Source organism: Pocillopora damicornis, chromosome 7, assembly GCF_964200805.1.
Source record: "Pocillopora damicornis chromosome 7, jaPocDami1.2, whole genome shotgun sequence".
Lineage (NCBI taxonomy): Eukaryota > Metazoa > Cnidaria > Anthozoa > Scleractinia > Pocilloporidae > Pocillopora > Pocillopora damicornis.
In genome coordinates, this window is record NC_142676.1 from 24,964,065 (window position 1) to 24,981,850 (window position 17,786).

General features: G+C 38.0%; 3 protein-coding genes and 1 long non-coding RNA gene across 7 annotated transcripts; 2 read left to right on the forward strand and 2 right to left on the reverse strand.

The window, feature by feature from the left end:
* Nucleotides 1–241: 241 nt before the first annotated feature.
* On the reverse strand, nucleotides 242–3,790 carry LOC149043287 (uncharacterized). Its single transcript, XR_016188272.1, has 2 exons — nucleotides 3,645–3,790; nucleotides 242–870 (listed from the first exon to the last, which is right to left on the reverse strand). It is a non-coding gene; the product is annotated as an uncharacterized LOC149043287 (long non-coding RNA).
* Nucleotides 706–2,891, forward strand: LOC113667228 (uncharacterized). Its single transcript, XM_027183032.2, has 3 exons — nucleotides 706–910; nucleotides 1,388–1,686; nucleotides 2,247–2,891. The coding sequence occupies exons 1-3, from the start codon at nucleotides 706–708 to the stop codon at nucleotides 2,610–2,612; spliced, it is 870 nt and encodes a 289-aa protein (XP_027038833.2). The 3' UTR covers nucleotides 2,613–2,891.
* A 108-nt stretch (nucleotides 3,791–3,898) lies between the features above and the next one.
* Nucleotides 3,899–15,536, forward strand: LOC113667140 (synaptotagmin-16). Of its 4 annotated transcripts, none has more exons than XM_027182925.2 (5): nucleotides 3,899–4,047; nucleotides 6,287–6,381; nucleotides 8,737–9,515; nucleotides 10,759–10,963; nucleotides 14,378–15,536. In XM_027182925.2, the coding sequence occupies exons 2-5, from the start codon at nucleotides 6,366–6,368 to the stop codon at nucleotides 14,695–14,697; spliced, it is 1,320 nt and encodes a 439-aa protein (XP_027038726.2). In that variant the 5' UTR covers nucleotides 3,899–4,047; nucleotides 6,287–6,365; the 3' UTR covers nucleotides 14,698–15,536. The 4 variants fall into 4 exon arrangements, with proteins under 4 accessions (XP_027038726.2, XP_027038728.2, XP_027038729.2 ...); XM_027182927.2 differs by lacking the exon at nucleotides 14,378–15,536 and adding an exon at nucleotides 12,311–12,908; XM_027182928.2 differs by lacking the exons at nucleotides 3,899–4,047; nucleotides 6,287–6,381 and adding an exon at nucleotides 8,480–8,631.
* A 1,452-nt stretch (nucleotides 15,537–16,988) lies between these two features.
* Nucleotides 16,989–17,784, reverse strand: LOC113667142 (transmembrane protein 229b-like). Its single transcript, XM_027182930.2, has one exon. The coding sequence runs from the start codon at nucleotides 17,677–17,679 to the stop codon at nucleotides 17,179–17,181; it is 501 nt and encodes a 166-aa protein (XP_027038731.2). The 5' UTR covers nucleotides 17,680–17,784; the 3' UTR covers nucleotides 16,989–17,178.
* Nucleotides 17,785–17,786: the final 2 nt, after the last annotated feature.

Here is a 17,786-nt window from a genome sequence, read left to right on the forward strand (position 1 = left end):
GTCACCCAAACCAAACAATGAACTGGCCACGCTACTAATTCAACATTCGCATTTTACTAACTTTCGTGAGCCAAATAGGAAACGACCTATGCGACATTTATTAACCTTAAAACTTAATAGCTTATTTTCCCGCTATTTACGGCCGAACCAAACAGTGAACTGTACAACTCAATCAACATTTACGTCAAGAAATGACCCTCACAGTTAAGGTGTAATGATTCAAGTGATTTCCGGAAAGGAGTTTGGAAAAAATTCGTATTTCTAAGGGATTCAAACCCATTCCTCCCGGGGTGCTACTGCCAACTGAGCTACGAAGCCAAATGTTGTCAGTGAGTTGTTCGTTTCCGTAAAGGAATCTGATCAATACCTTAGATAAATAAATCAACCAACATTCTTTCTTGACAAACAGTTCCGCTTTTGTCGGTCTCGCCATATAGTGAGGTCTTTGTCTTAACAAACTTTCCCGTTATTAAGCGCACCGCAAGTAATCGGTCGCCTTTGGATTTACTCGACCACTAAAGAGCGGTGTGAATGTCCTTTCATTTCAAATATCTGTTATTACCGCTTTTGACATGTGACAATGTATACGATTTGTTTGTTTGTCGCACCGCTTTGTTGTTTTGTAACAATGACATCAGAGCATAAATAGGGCCAGCAGTTGCATGCTGTGGATCTTTAGTCAGTGCTTGATGTTATTACTGTAACATGTCTAACATCGCTGTTAGCTCAGCTTTTATGGAGAGCCGTGTTTTTACTTCAGCAGTTTCTCTCGAGAAGCCTGCGCATTCAAGAAAATCACGAAAACCTTTAACCAGTCCTCCAATATCCTCGCGGCCAATGACTGATTTCTCCATCAGCAGAATCCTGGGTCTGGAAAGCAACGAAACAGAACAGAAGACAACATCTACAGGTAGGTTCATTTTGTTTTCATCACTTAAGTTAATAAAACACGCGACAGAACAATTGAACAATCTTGGACAGCACCCCTAAGAAAAATTTCCACAAAGATTGATAAATATCAACGTAGTTTGAATTTAGCTGCATAGGTAGCACGGCAAAGCTCGTTCCAAAAATCTTGCGATAATCCTTTTTTCTCTTCAACATTTATTAATTTCTGAAGGAATTATGTTTTTGCAAGGTGGTTATGAAGTATTGAGGTGAGGAATGGTGCACTCACCTGTCGTTCATTTGGTGAGAAAAACGCTTTCAGCTTAGGATATTCAATAACGAAGCTCTTCATGATAAAGGGGGAGAGTCGTCCCTACGGAATCGAAATTCGAAAGATCTCTTGCTCATATTGAGTGACTGATAAAATGTCCTCACATTTAAAGGGGTTATTTAAAAAATTGCGAGCTCATCAAATTGAACTTTTCCATTCTTTCAACAGCTTTGACTGTGTACAACCGCAACTTCAGTCAGTCGTTGAGACCTGAACGCAACTGTGGCAACAATAGCCCACAATCATCTTCTTCCGATTATGCCAACTCCACCAGCGATTGTGACAGCGAACCCGATCGATTCCCGACGTATTCCGAAAAGAGGGCGAAAAAGAAACGGCAGCGCACGACTTTCTCGATGTTTGAAGTATGGGAACTGGAACGAGCTTACATGAAGCGGCCATATTTGATGCCAGAGGATGAAGAAGACCTGGAAAAGAGGCTTGGGATCACAGCCAGGAGTCTGAGGGTGAGTTACAAGATGAAATTTTAATTTACACCGATTTAAAGAGATGTGCACACTCAGATTGGTCCAGGATTGCGTCATATCTCGCTATGATCGCGCAAATAGTTTCAATTACAACAGGGGCGCTAAATTTAAAAATGGCTGCCTTGCGTTTTATCGGTGTTACCGAAGAAGTGATGAACGTGAAAAAGAAAACTGAATTCCGAAGAGCGCAAAAGCTGCTATTATGTTTGGAGTGACACTTTTTTAACAGAAGGATAAGAAGTTTTTGTTGATTTAATTGAATGAACCCATCAGATTCTAATGGAAGCTGGCTCTATACCTCGATACGAGTAATCAAAACAATTAAAACAGAATTTTTTAACATCAAAACGAATATTTTCAACAGAATTCGAAAGCACCTTGGTAATTGTACTAAAACAATTATTCCTCGAAGGCTCGGTGAATATTGTTGAATATGTTGTGGATTAGTTGAAAAATATTCACTTCGCCTTCAGCGAATAATTTGTTAAATGATTTTAAAGCCTGGTAATTAACCTTTCCTTTTTCCTTTTTCGTTTCAGTATTGGTTTCAAAACCGACGAGCCAAGTCACGAAGAGACGGGAAAATGATAGCGTCAGACTTTCAGAAAAACCCGTCAAACCAGTTTGAAAAGCCACCACAGACCTTGACCCAGTCCCCTTTAAATTGCTGGAGGCAGGCTGACTGTCTTTCTTATCCAGGGACGGGAAACTTCATAGGGAAACTGAATGCATATAGCCGACCAATCAGAACTGGCAATGGACAGCCGTCAGTCAGGACAGACCATTTATCTAAGTTCGTCGTTTTTCGTGCCCATGTTCCACCCAACAACAACAACAACAACAGCATTTATTTAAACACGATAAAAAATTCAGCAAAAGCTGATGTGGTCGTGTACGGACAATAAAACTAAATTCCTAACCTTTTCCTAACTAAATCCAAGACCAGTTCCGAAGAAGACATGTTGCACTAATTAGACCAGCGGACAACCGTGGTTCCAAAAGATACCAGCCGTATTGAGGTCTATTTATTGGTGTTAATATTTCCTTAAAGTTGAATTTTTAAAAAAATTGCTGTTACGGTGTAGTGTGAGACAAATCCCGTGCAAGATTTCGGTTGTATTTCCTACAATTAATCATTGAGGTGTAGAATATCATATAAGATTGTTAACTTGTAAATAAAAAAGTTGAATTTATAAGAGTTGCCTTTAATTTTCTTGTCTTAATAATTGTCTTTAAAATGTAGATATTTTATAAACAAAAGTTTAAGAAAAAAATAAACTCTTAATCACAGTAAAAGACATTCATCCAATTAGAACAATCTCCTAACAATCTCCGTCCTGTCGCTTAGCAGTCCTGTCAGCGGTTAAACTCGTGAGACTTCCGTAGTCAACTCACTTCTGAGTGACGGGTCGAATAAAGCAACTGTAGAGAAGATCAATACGAGCATAGCCTGGGACTCGATTCTCCCTAACTCGCTATTCTAAGATTTAACATGTGCTTAACAGGGGAATCAATATGTGACGACAGCAATTTACAGCTATAAGTTTAAATTATTTTACCATGCAGACAAACTGACGCACAGTTCTACATCAGCTTTGTTCTGCTATTTTTTGGCAATGAATTGGGCGTCCTGTTTGAATCCTGAATTAACTCAAAGACAAAGGCGCCGTTGACAAAGTATTTTATTTTTCCAAGTCAATTGAAATTCTGCCCGGAAAAATGCAAATTTGTTCCTTTTGCAACAGTATAGTGCAAAGTCTTGGTGCATAATTGCGTTTATTGTATATACCTTATTCTGATCTAAGGGTAACTTAGTAGTAAGCAATTAAATTTGTGCGAGTTACTCAGTGATAAATTCAAAATGGTGATTATTGTTGAATCTAGCCATATTTTCAGTTTTAGTTTCAGTTATTAAAATGCATACCAACCAGTTTCACCTTGAACTGGACGCTTAGTTCATATTTATCTTCAAGATGGGCTTGTTAAGGCTGAAAACTTTCTTCTTGGGTCTGTTCATCCTTTCGGAAAACTTTACAAGCTGTGCGAGAGGAAAACTGTTGCAGAAATTACTTGTTTTTAGTGTGGCTTTATTTTTTGTTCTCGCCCACATCTTTGTTAGACTCTGAATTAACATTATTAATATTCTAGTTTGGTATGAAGCGACCAAACTGTTTTATTATTGGTCGACTTCACTGAAGCAATTTGTTATTTATCGCGAGAGACAACAAGAGATTAACTCAAAGTACAGATGTCTGTTTGAGTTCTACTGACTGGAGCCAGCTTTGGATGGAAACATGGAAAAAATATTTGAAACAAATATCATTCTTTGAAAATTGCCAGGTAAACGAGTTCTGTTTTATGTGCGCGCGATTTTTTCGCGTTAAAATATAAACCGAGGTAGACGGGCCGAATCATGGGTCGAAGACACCAAACTTTGCCTTCCTCGCATGATTTGACTAAAAATACGGAAAATTTGAACACCAGGTGAAAATAAATGAATCATGTTACCATGTGGAACGAGATTTAAGGGAACAAAATTTCTAGGCCAAAAAAGTTTACTACCTATCTTAAGCACTGGAAAATTGAGTCGCACGACATAACTAATTAACAATTTATTTGAAATAAGCAATAGTGCGCTCGTTTTTCTTTTTTCCTCTTTTTTTTTTTTATTTAATTTTACTGTCTAGTATCAGGGATTAGATCGACCCGGCGTGATTGAAATTTCAAACAAAGGTCTTGAATTGAGTTTCAGGCTTGTCTTCCCAAGGGAACCGAACCGCCCGTGTTTGTCTCAATCTTTTTCGCGTGTTCGATAAATTATCGAAAGAATGATTCACGATCAACTCATGCAACTAAAACTATGATGAGAAATGAAATAATTTGAGTTAAAATTTCAGCGATGTATGATAATCTGTTATGAAATTCTAACATCAGAGACAAACAGCTTGAAAAATTCCAAAGATCTTGATATTTTTCGTTTGCCAGAGTTATTAAACACAGTCTACTTATTATTTAAGAAAGTCCAGTCAATCAAAGCAGAAAAAGAATACGATTTATGTTTTATAAACACAAGGAAACCCAGTCAAACTGGGGTTGGTTCTATTAAAAGAATCATTTTTGTAAGTGATAATACCGATGGTTTTGTTGAACGTGGGGCATAGTGCAGATTAGCTCGTGATTGGTTATACAGGAACAGTTGTTCTCCACATGGGCACTCGTTAACTCATTAGCAGTTGGATGAAATGAGTTTGGATTCATATTATCATCAAACATCGGTCGTGATCAGTTATACAAAAGGGTTTTTTCATGTGGTTTGCAAAGGTTGAGTTTTATTTACCTCAGTGACGCCTTCGATATTTCCATATTCATCACCAAATATTTTTATTAATACAAAGAAACAAAGAGATGAATTACAAACTCAATTTTAAAATGAAAACAGTGACAAAAAGTGATTGAGCTGATAACGTGAGATATTTTTCTGACCTCGTAATTTGATTTACGTCCACTGTTAAACACCAGTACATATATCACCGCAAATGGTCTTTTTTGTTTTCTGTACACGCAAATGTTCGCCCGCGTTCAAAATGCTGATATTTTTAAAGTTTCCATCTTATTATAATTAATTTCTGATCTGTTCTGTGTGAACTTGGCTAATTTTCTTACTCAGTTGAGAAGAGGGGACTGAGATAAATTTCGGGGCAATTATTTCCTCCTACGAACTCCTCATCTTAAATTGTCGCCAGTGGTGAGGTTAATTATGGTTTCGGTGGCAGTCCTCAGGATTCTGCGGAATCTGTGATCAATCGGTACAAGAATCAATTAAAGATTTTACAATTACCTAAGCTGAGACAGTACGTGACTTAAACCTTACCTAGTGGTTGGCTTTCTTTTTGCCAAAATGTTAGAATCATCCCGAGTCTTAACCGACAGAACGAAGCTTTTCTTCTTTTTCTGTATTTCGATTCTTGTTATACAAGAGTTTTTACCGAACATCCTCATTAAATTTACGACTGTTCTACCATTCAAATAGCTCTGTTTCGGGCGATGTGCGAAAGCCTGAATTTCCCGGCCGCCCGTCACGACACACCTTTGCAGGATAAATTAACAGGAATTAACGGACAAACTGACATGTTCAGCGAGCTAATCAGAGTTACATAATTCCGCACTCTAACTTTTCATTCTTTAGATAAGGTCTTATTTAAGAATTTCATTGTTTCAACGATTCAGTCGCAAAACTCGTGGCCTTTTAAGACAGTAATGAAGAAAAACTGAGACGGTGTAGGTTTTCGGAAAATCCTCGAAAGATACACTTGTTAACGTTAGGCATAATCACCTCGATACAACTGCTTGCTTTTAGCATGAAATAATAAGCGGGAATTTTGAAAATGAGCCTCCGAGTTTTAGAAATTCTTCAAATATAGCGTGGTCTACGTGATATACGCCTTTGATCAATTTCCCTTTATTTGCGGGGAGAAGTATATTTATATATTCATTGCCTTCAATGTGTTTCTATTACTGTAACATAAAAATAAAAAAAATATATAATGTATCACAACTGAAATTTTCTCTGGGTACATAGGGACATGTGCTGTGAGTAGCTGCAGAAGAAGCATCGATTGTGCAGATTACTATCAGCCAATTGACAAAGCGCATACAGGATGGTCTTCCCTCCAGGTAAATAAATCAGTTATGTACTTCTGTCAATTTTCTCTGTAATGAAAGCAAAGGAACTGAAGGATTTGGAGAAGTTGTGACAGGAAGCATGATTCTGTTCAAATCCTGTCGACCCATAGTGGATTGGGTTTTGGTTGTCCTATACTTTGTCTTTAATGTAGGTGGCATAACTGCAATGGGACATTTGAGGTGGTGTCTTGCACGAAAACTACATATGGTTCAAAAGGGAAATGAAATTGAAAACTTTGCGTCTATATCATGTGGCACTTGGGAAGTGAAGTAGTAATATATATCTATTTATATAATAAGCTCAGTTATGCACGCATTCTGATTGGTTCTCACTTGTGATCTATTAGAGGACCGACGTATAGATGACGTCATCATTGAAACTTTTTTTAATTCTTTATTATATAAAACAAATAGATTCTAAGTTGCCGTGCGTCTGTTCAGTAATAGATCACAGAGGACGTCAAAATGTGGTAAGAACAAAAAAGTGGCACACTCGGCTGCGCCTCGTGTGTCACTGATGTTCTTACCTCATTTTGACGTCCTCTGTGATCTATTACTGAACAGACGCACGGCAACTTGGAATCTATTTGCTAAATCCATAGCGTAAATGGATTGCTTGGGATTTAAATTTTATGGATTGGGGAGACTCGGTTAGATATCATAGCTGGCCTTGATTAGTTCTGGTGAGGTTTCCATTACGCGCTCCAACGAGGGAAAATGGGTCCATTTATCATATGGCCGTAGAGCCCCACACGTGCAATCGCGTATTAAACCAAAGCGAAAGCTAACATGCGCAGGGTCGGACGGGTTGATGTGAGCCGGTCCGATCAAAGCCGTCCGGCCTTGCACTTATACTGTTCTTTTGCATTTTCCGAGAACGTGACGCACGTCATGACCTCGAGCTAAATATTTTCCCGTTCGGCCCTCCCACTCAGTCAATAAGTATATATGTTATCTCTTGGTTCTGACATTGGTGATCTCAGCAGTATTCAGGACGCCTGTCAAATATGAAACAGTTAATGCAAGTGATGGCCATCACAAAATGTTGTCACCGGCACCTTGAATGTCTCGTACCCAGTCCTCCGACGGCCAAACGTTGGAAGAGGGTCTGAATACGAGTTCAAGAAGGAAACGTCAGAACAGATTTAAGGTCTCGTATCCAGACTTTCTGCAACCAAGCGTTGGACGAGAGTCTGGATACGAGTTCAAGAAACATCGTACCAACATCGTACCTCATGATAAAGATGCAAAAATTAAGCTCTGTTGCGATTAAACGTTAAGGCCATCCTGATTTTCATAATCAATATTTTCTCTTGATGGATAAAAACGTCAACGTCCTTTCATGTCTGACGGCAGAAAGTGAATAACAATGATCGATTTTAAAGAGAATTACCACAAAATGGGAAAACTTAGCAGCTCTTTTCAAAGGAAGTGCATAGGGTGATTAAAGGAATAATTAATTTTCCTTGTTATCACCTGAAATGCAGCTACCTTGTGCAATTAGGAACTGCACAGACTAAGGACAATTTTTCAGACGGGAGCGCAAAAACCCCATGGCTTATGTCCACCAAGCGTTTGGTTTTACTCTTCTCGTCAACAGCAAACTTGCTTTTTAAAAACTTGATGGAAACTTGTAATGCTTAACTGAGTGATGTCTAATGTTAACCGGATAAGCGGAAAGTAGATTTAGTGTGAGGACAAAATTGCCCAGGGCATTACTCTAAATGACCAAAATATGGAAATCATCCCGAATGGTTTTTACCTTTGATAATCGGTCAATGAAATTCCAGAAGTAAAATTATAAATAATTAGTATTGGTTAAGTTAAAACTAAATGTAAGGTGACTAAGTTACCATTCGACCAATGAAAATAACATTGTTAACTACGACGGGAAAATTTCTTTTTGGGTAGGCTTAAATTCAAGAGAGTAATTAACTGACTTTGAAACGAAGCGATCCTTGGCTGCAAGTCTGGAGCCTTCCTTCGTTCATTTTTGAAGGATTAGTACCAGATCAGATTTCAAAAAAAAAGCTCCTCATTTCGCATTGAATTAACATCCACCTGGCTTTGTTTTGATTCTCGCAATCGCACGCTTGGTCAAAATAAATTATTCATGAGATCGATCAAAAACCTAATGACAGCGATTCCCAATCGCCTTTTGCGGGGCGTAACATTTTAGTAGCATGTTGAAATTTTAGTCGAACGTTCTCGCCTTACGGTTCTTGAAGGCCACCATGGGATGTATGTACAGCCGATGAAATTGTTAAACTCTTTACCTAAAGTTATCTTCACGTTCAATTCAAGATGTTTTGCTAATCGGTTTTATTGTATTCGTGTTTCTTTCAGTGCCAGTCCCGGCCATCGTGTTTATGGCGGTTATCGGCGGCTGTTGTCTTCTTTTACTTGTATTGTATCAGTGCTTGAAGGCTGGAATGTTTTTTAAGACCGAACCACCGGATGATAGACCAGACGAGAAGGGATACGCCGAGCTTGGCGAAGCTTACGGCACTGAAACAGACGATGATTATGTTGGGCCATCCTCGAAAGCAACAAGCCGTCGAAGTAGCTTTAACACGAGCGGCAGCAAGTCGGATGGCGAGTTAGCTCTTGGCGATAGTGCTTCAGTTTATGGTTACGGTAAATATTCGGACGGTGAATATAGCCCAGCCATCGGTAGACACGCTGTATCGGCTTATGGTGAAGCAATCGATGTCGGTCAAGAGGAATTTCTTTCAACTGCGGGGAGATTGCAAGTGTCTGCAAGTTATGCCCCCACAGCGGAAAAGTTAGCGGTAACTGTTATTCGTGCCGAGGACGTCCCTACGAAACAGCGCGGTGGCGCGGGCAGTGTTCAAGTCCGCGTGGTATTGCTACCTTCAAAGAAGCAGCGATTTAAAACAAAAGCAAAACCAGCCACAAATCCGAATTTCCACGAGACATTTACATTCAGTCGAGTTCCTCAGAGCGATTTACACGAAAGTGGCCTCAGGTTTAGGTTGTATGGTCACGAAAAAATCTCCAGGGATAAATTATTAGGCGAAATGACTATCAATCTTACTGAATTCGATTTAGAAGGCGATGGAGAAGCACTCTGGCGAACGCTCACACCAAGAAATGCCCTGAGCGTAAGTAGATAGATTTTAACAAATTTCATATGCTGTACTGTTTGTTCACTGCGACGCTTTGCACTTTTGTGTCGAGTGAACTTGCTGGGAAAATTTGTGGATGAAAATATTGAGTAGTCCTTTTTTTGTCACTGGCTAGTTACTCAAAGGAAAAAAAATTGATATCCATCTGAAAGTTATACAAAAAGTCAAGTGAAAAGCGTCGTAGATTTACTTCGTAATGCAATTTCTATGAGAGATTGCTTCGGTTGTCATTTTTTGCTTTTGGGATTTTTCGAAGTGTACCGTTTTATGGAAGAGTAGCAGTAGTCTTCCCAAAAATCATAGTTTGTTGCTTTATTTTGGTGTAAAATGTCGTCAGAATAATTTATTTGAACTTTTCTCAGCACTGTAACGTGGCTCGATCAGAATACTGAAGAAAGACGGAAACTATATATGCAAATCAGTCATCAGTCAATCAAATGTAACCAATGATCAGCTGGCATGTTTTTTAAATCCTTTGTTCATTGTTGTTGACAAGGCAATTACATTAGCACATGTCACTTTCTGAGCCGGAACGTGGGCAAATACAAAAGCCTTCCAACACTGTTATTGTCCTATCAAAAAGTTCAGAACGTGTCACAAATTTAAACCTATTTAGAATTTAAATCCTTCTCAGCCGGGTGTTAACGAATTTCAGTGCAGAGGCTAATTAATGACAAATAAAGTTAAACATATTTAAGGCGGCTTTGAAACAAGTTTTCAGGCAAACTGAAAAGTTCGCCGTGTCTATGGCGTCTTCCTTTCTCTGCCTTATGTTACTGTTAATCCAAGATTTGGCGAAAATGGTAATGCAAGGCTGTGCAGCAATACATCATTACCCAAACTGAAGGAGAAGCTTCGTTTTTGAAGCAGTTTTGTAAGAAAGCTCCCCAGCTGAGGATCTTTGCGTAGGTGTCCTATGTGACCTGCTTGTAGTGTTTTGATTATGCCAAGAGCAACGTACTCTGTCTTTTAAAGGAGAAAAGTATTATTAGTTTGAATCGAGTTTACGACGAGCAATTTAATAGAAAGATAGAAAACTACTGAAATAGGGGAAATAATCTTTAAGACACGAGGATGATTAGGGATTGAGAAAATTAACAGAAACGCCTAATAAAAAAATCTAGGTCAATATTCCAGCAAATCGTCATGTAGCTGTAAAAAGTACAAATATACCTGTATATGTAGGGAGCTAACATTGTTACTGTTTATACTGTTACAGAGCTCTGACTCCATGTACGATTTGTCAGAAAGTGGTAGTGTGATGAGTTTCGGATCTCATGGTTCAGTGTCTTCTCTGGCAATGACTCATAGTGGGGCCCCAGAATTGCTTGTCTCACTCTGTTATCAATCTCTCACTGGCCGCCTAACTGTGGAAGTGCTAAAGGCCAGCAACCTCCGTAATGTATCAATGCAACGTGCACCAGGTATTGTCAACTTTATCATTCTTTTATATTAAAGAAATTTTCAGCGTCAAATATACTCCATGATTGCACTGGTTTTGATCCACTACGCCTTGCGACTCGCACAACCTAATTTTTAACCAATCGAATGCAAGGCTATAGTAAACGGAGATAAGGTAACTTACGTTTTCCCGCGCTTAATGCAGGTTGTTTGTTTTTGCCTCGAGTCCCCGTTGACTCCTTGTCAGTAATATTTTTCTATGTTCCGATTAGCTGCTCTGATAACCGAACTTTGGAAATAACAACACTAAAAGAACTCTGGCAATCCACATTATCTCTGATAATTGAAACAGCTCCAACAAAAAAAACAAATAAACAAGCGAAACTGAACAAAACATACAAAAAACAAAATCAGTCAAAAAAATCAGAAAAACGAGGTCAAGCTTTTCAATCAGCGATTGACTCGTCAGAAACGCAAAAGTTTTATTTTTCCTTTTTAAGATAATAATAATAAACATCGAATAACTTCCACTCCGCTTAAAATCAGGACAAAGTGATCAAAACGCCACACATCATTTACTATCAAAGAAGCTTTGCTGAGAGCGGAATTTTGTAAAGGGTTACCCTCAAAGGTTGATCCGCAATGCATGCGTGGAAAGTAAGGAAATGGTTCACGCCTGGGTCCATTATTTAAAATGCAATTTGTTAAAATTCGTTTTGTAGATTGATTAACCATTGAATTTCTGATCCCCACCAGTTTACTCTGAGTGAGGAGGACAAGGGCTACCGATTATTCAATGGATGGCCAATAAAAGGGTCGAATAAATCAAATCGAACACGCATCATCTATGTATAGCAGTCGATGAAGCAAAAGTACATCCGGTTATTTTTCCATCTTAGTGTTTCAAAAAATTTTCCCAAGAAATTTTGGATTTAGGGGACAGACCAAGGAGGCAAGTGTGGGGAGGAGAGAAGTGTGTACCACCTAGGCCACTCTATAGCTTCGTATACCCAGTTTTATGAGCTGCAAGCTGATGTGCGTATGGAGTATTGAAAACGATGCTTTCGATCCTTAAGAGAAGCGAGTATTTTCTCTTCCGGTATAACTGTTGTTCATAGAGCTTAAAACACTAAGATAAAACAACAATACATCGGACACCAATCAAATAAATACGTTAAAAATGGTGCAAATATATAGTTAAAGGAAAACTTCTCTGCCGGCATTACTCTAAATCTTGATTTAAACGTCACAAAATAAAGTTTAAATGTTCATAAGGGGAAAGAGTTCATAAACCTCTCACTTACTTTTAAATCTTCAAAACGTATAAATCACCTTAAAAGTAATGCGCACCCTTTCTCATTCACTAACAGATTCATACGTGAAAGTCACTTTGTTCTCAGCATCTGGCAAGCAAGTTGCAAAAAGTAAAACTACCATTAGAAAGAGCATGGCTGACCCCGAGTATAACGAAAGTTTCATGTATGAGATTTCCGAGAGAGATCTACAGCTGGTGAATTTGAATATATCTGTGATTGTCATAACAAAGGCGAGGAAGAAAAAAGAGATAGGCTGGCTTACCTTGGGAAAAAATTCTAGCGGGCAAGAAGAAATCAGGCACTGGAATGACATGATACAGGAAAAAGAAAAAACGTTAAGCCGATGGCATACTCTCGCAGACGCTTAATCTTATGCCCAAGTCCCACTTGTGTCATTGCTTGGTCGTGAGAGGTCTGGGTGAAAGACTAGTAGACGCATAGAAAATCCTTAAATCATCAAATGTTAATAAGTTATTCATTAAGGTGTATTGAATAGTTTTCATTCATTACTGTGGGATGATTAAAACAAGTCAGTAAATGAAGGGGTTTAATGCGCAGCAGATAGTTAAAAAACACAGATAAGTGTCATAAATGATGTGACTTTGACTGCCAGTTCATAAAAAAATAAAATTTCTAAAATTGCGGTTCTAAACCTATTTTTTTCTTCTTGAAATTATCTGGGTTTTCTTTCTGTGATAACCATAATCTGTCATTTAAATTGATGAATCGAGAGGGGTAACCAATTGTATTCAATTAAGTGAAAAAAAATTAAAATTCGTTGCGTTGCTAAGGGTCGGTAGACAGTTCACCAAACACGCAAAAACAGACATGTTTCCTATGTTAGCTCTTGCGAAATATCGTGCGTAGGTTTTAATTAAGGCATCAACGCTCTCGATAAACAATTCATGCCTTCTAGGCAACTGTAACTTGACTACATGAAGATGCGACCAGCCATCTCAGACCCACAGTATGTTTGATGAATAAAATGCTTTAAATATCAACAAACCAAAAAAGTTACGTTCGCATCATTCTTAATCGAAATAAATTTCATTCAAATGAGTTCTATACTGTTAGTTTTACAAGCAAAAGGGAAAGCAAAGGAACATATTTTCCTCTTCAGAAAATATATTTAAACTCACTTTACGCGCGTTCGCACGATCTAACGAGCAAGATGAGCGTCGGGCTAGTAATTGATAATCATATTAAAAGTTTACTTTCCTCGAATTGTTTTACAAATATTAAAATAAGAATGATAGGTTTTGAAGGCTGTTTCAAAAACTGTGAATTTGACGAGGTTTCTTTTCATAACTATTCTCCCCTGGGGCATTGTTTGATTTTGGCACACGAATCAGATACAGATACAATCTACATCACATTGCTTATTTTGAAATAATGTTGTTCGCGACAATTGTATAGTATACAATAGCTTTTTTCGACGAATGTTGATCATTTGCCAACATATCAGTGGGATCGAATCAATTTTCGTCCTTTCGGTCGACAAAACGTAACAACTCGTTACCGCGACATCACGCGTTCATTGAGATAAGAAACACGCGAAGTTTCGTTTGCACTTGCAGTTGGTCCAAGCACAACCGAGCGCAGTTCTAACTTCCCATGAACACACAGCCGATGCATGAAAAAAAAAAAAAAAAAATAAAAATAACATTTCTATGCTGTAGTGTTTTGAGAGAAATTCCCCCTGCCAAGCTGTACACATAGGCACACAAACACGCCTTCAATGGCGAATACATGAATGAAGAGCAATTTGTCGAGAACATAAACAAAAATTCACAAATGTCGTGAATTCTGGTCGGTCGTGATGTTTTAAAGGGTTTTTAAATTGCACGAGCCGCCGCCGTTTGCATCATGTCTGTGCATCTTAGTGGCTTTTTGATGCATTCCAAGTTAATTTATATCAGCCATCATCACTTTTTTGTTACAAACGGGATCTTGGACATTTTATTTGTCTACCTTCTTTGGCATGGCCTTGCTTTCGTTTTCTTTCCACCCATCTCATAAAAAATTGGTACCGGCGCTTGACGTCTTAAGCAGGTGTTTCTGTAGTCTATGTTTCCCATACAATGTGCTTTGACTAACTTTTGTGATTGATTTCAATTTCAGATACTTATGTTAAAGTGGCAATGTTCAACTCCATTGGACAGCAACTCTCCAAAAGTAAAACGTCAATACGTCGCAGCATGTGTGACCCGGAATACAACGAGAACTTTGTATTCCAGATAATAGAATTTGAACTGCCTAGTGTAAGCCTCATGTTCTCTGTGGTCAACATCAAGAAAATGAGGAGAAAGGAGATTATAGGATGGTTCTCAATGGGCAGGGATAACACTGGCGAAGATGAAGAAGCTCATTGGAAAGAAATGATTGAAGCTAAGGGTCAACCACGGAAGAGATGGCACATTCTAAGTGCTGTGGACTACTAAAAACTGCAACAAATACATTTGAATTCTAAAAGAATCAGATTTATTAAATAAGCAACTTTACAAATGTAGCATTATTAACTAGCTAGGTTTATTTATTTGTTAAATATTTATTTCCCAGTTTCAAGAGTATATTTTTACACAGGAGTGTTTTTTTTTAAATTTTTTTTTTCATTTGCATTGCCTTGCTACATTGTACAAAGTTTCAATATTTTGTATTGGACTACTTGGAGTCCATTTGCAGTAAAAATTTTAGGTAAATAATTATAATTTATGTGATAGGACACTGACAAAGGAAAACAAACTAAATGGGGTATTTTGGATGTGGGATCAAAAGTAACACAGAATCAGTTAATGATTAAACAAATGATTAAATATGTACCCAAAAAGATGTACTTGGTCACTTTAGATTGTGTTAAGACTATCTAGTTGGAAATCGATAGGAATTACTGCTAAGCTCAAAAGTTATGAACATCTAAAATATGTCTGGAATGCTTTTGGTGTTTTGACCAATCACATGAGAGATCAGGACAAGATGAGAAACCACAAAACCACAAAATAATCAGCATTACTGCATACAGTTCAGATATCTCATGCTGATTGACTTACTCTAGTTTCAAAATAAATTATGAACTAGAGTGTGTGTATTATGAATACTTGTCCCACCTTCCACTACGCCTTCTCTTGACATTAGGATTCCAAGATTATTCCCTCAAGAATGCTAGCCTCCTTAAACTTACTGCCTCTGAAAATTGTTCTTACTAGAGAGCTCTGTTAAACCTTGGGGAATCTGTACTTAGTTAAGTATAATGTCAATAAGCCAATAAAGATTTGAGCCTTCAGATATTTGTATTTGCTCATTTTGTCATTATTTGTTAATGAGTATTACAACACATGCCCAACAAATAAAGAAAATAGTGACTTCAAAATGTAAAAGCTGATAAACATGCAGAGTTGGATAGCTCCAAAAAGACCTAACTTGAATGAAGTTTCTTTCCATATTGTGATATTGATTTACCTTGAGTGTGGGTGAACCCAAGCTTCCAAAACATTAAAAAATGGAGTAACCCTCCCCCCAACACATTGTCTTTTTTAGGGAAATTATGAATCATTGGGGGATAGAAGGGAGGAGATTACCATACAGAATTGCAAGAATGTTTGTCCCCTTTCCTCGAGTGATAGTACCAGTATTTTGTTCTTCTTGGGGGGTTTGTAGCATGAAACTCTACATCTGTTCAGTTATGAAGATAGTTTACAGAGTTTCAAGTGAAGAAATCAAAAGGAAAATGCCATCATTCCATAGTGATAAAATCAATCAGAATGGATGGCATTTTCTTTTCTAAAATCTTCTTTGGGAATTGTACAATCAATTTTCAAAAGATGTAGAGGTAGTCCCAGTTACTTATTTGTAACATGGCAGCTACACTTCAGAGTCAATAAATAGATATTTAAAATGTTCTGGACTGACATCCCATCCAGGGGTGGGTAATAATACTCCTTGTTGCTTCATGATGAGAAGAGCTCTGGTTGTAATACTTAACCTTACGTTAAAAACATGACAATAAAAATTCATGAGAAAATAAGCACACATGCTTTCAAGATAGGTCCAGCTAGAAATACACAACCATCTGGGGTATTTCTTTAACTCATTGCCAAGTGTACATTTTTAGCCCTTTGACTCTCAGAGTGATTAACATGTAGCTTCTCCCTGAAATATCCATACACTATCCAACAAAAGGGTCATGAGAATACTCAAACTTCTCAGGTAGAAGTTGTCATCTTGATCTAACTACAAAGTCTTATCACTAGTGTAGAAGGAAATGTGTGAGAGCTAAAAGGGAGAATTAACAATCAGATCTTGGAAGTTCAGGGGTTCATGGTTCAAATTATCCCTTGCCATTTTTCATGATTCTTTTTTTTGTTTTGGTTTGTAGATGTGAGTTGACACCTCGAAGAGATTTCATTGTGTTTTGTACCAAAATTTTATCTCAAAGGGAAAATATTCCATGAAACAGAATCCAATTATCCCACCTCCCCTCCCCCCCTCCCATCTTGCCCAGGCCTGGAAAAAAATTTCGAGAGGAATTATTTACCTTTCAGTTGGTATTGTAGCTATTCAACACACAGATTCCATGTTGCCATTTGTCTGTTTGTCAATTCTTCTACATTTCAGATAAATCATGACCTCAAAATGTCACTGATGTCAATCAAAATGCGTGTATAATTCAGCTTATCATTTAACGTTCATTCAGTCATTTCATCACCGAGTACCTATTGCTGACTTGTATTTTCAAGACTAGATATGGCTTCTCTTTCATTGCATAGATTATCTTGCGCTCTATTTAGTAGTCAGACACTTGCTGCTGGTACCAGTGATTTCTGTCAAGTCAAATTGCATGCTTCAAATCTTAAATACAGCAGAAAATGGACCCTGGAAGCAAATAAATTCCTGAAATGCTTCTCATTTCCTGTAGCTTATCAAGGCTAGTTTAATTTTTCTCGATTACTTTTTGTTGTGTACTGAAGTTGCAACGCACTTTGAACAATAACAGTTTCCAGGAGCAGGGAACCAAAGTACCACAAAGGAGCATAGTCAAAAGTAATCAACCCCATTATATGGAAACGTGTATATTCAGTGTAATCCCAAGGACAAGCATTGAACTGCCGTAAAATCAAACCGGTGGAAAACTCCCAAGCATACGTCCATATAACGTAGATAACACCACGCACTACCATGTTAGTCCTGTCTTTTAGGGATAGATACATTCTCTCAACAACATAAGACGAAACTGCATAAATGGGAAAGCTCCAAACCGATGTACAACCATGAAGTTTCCAACCGTGCCGGTATTTAGCTGAGTCAATAAAGTACCATGTTGCAGTGAACATCACTTCGGCGAAAAAGCCACACAGGCCGTAAAGAATCAGTCGGGAGGTTAGTGGCAGACATCCTTGTTCACCTTGAACTTTTTTAGTCGCGTCCATAGTTAATCTTAACCTTTTAACTGTTTTTTTCTCCCCCTTACAAATCTTTAAGTACCAAAACACGACGTGTCAGATCGTCTTACCTGTCTAGCGCAGTTACTGGCACA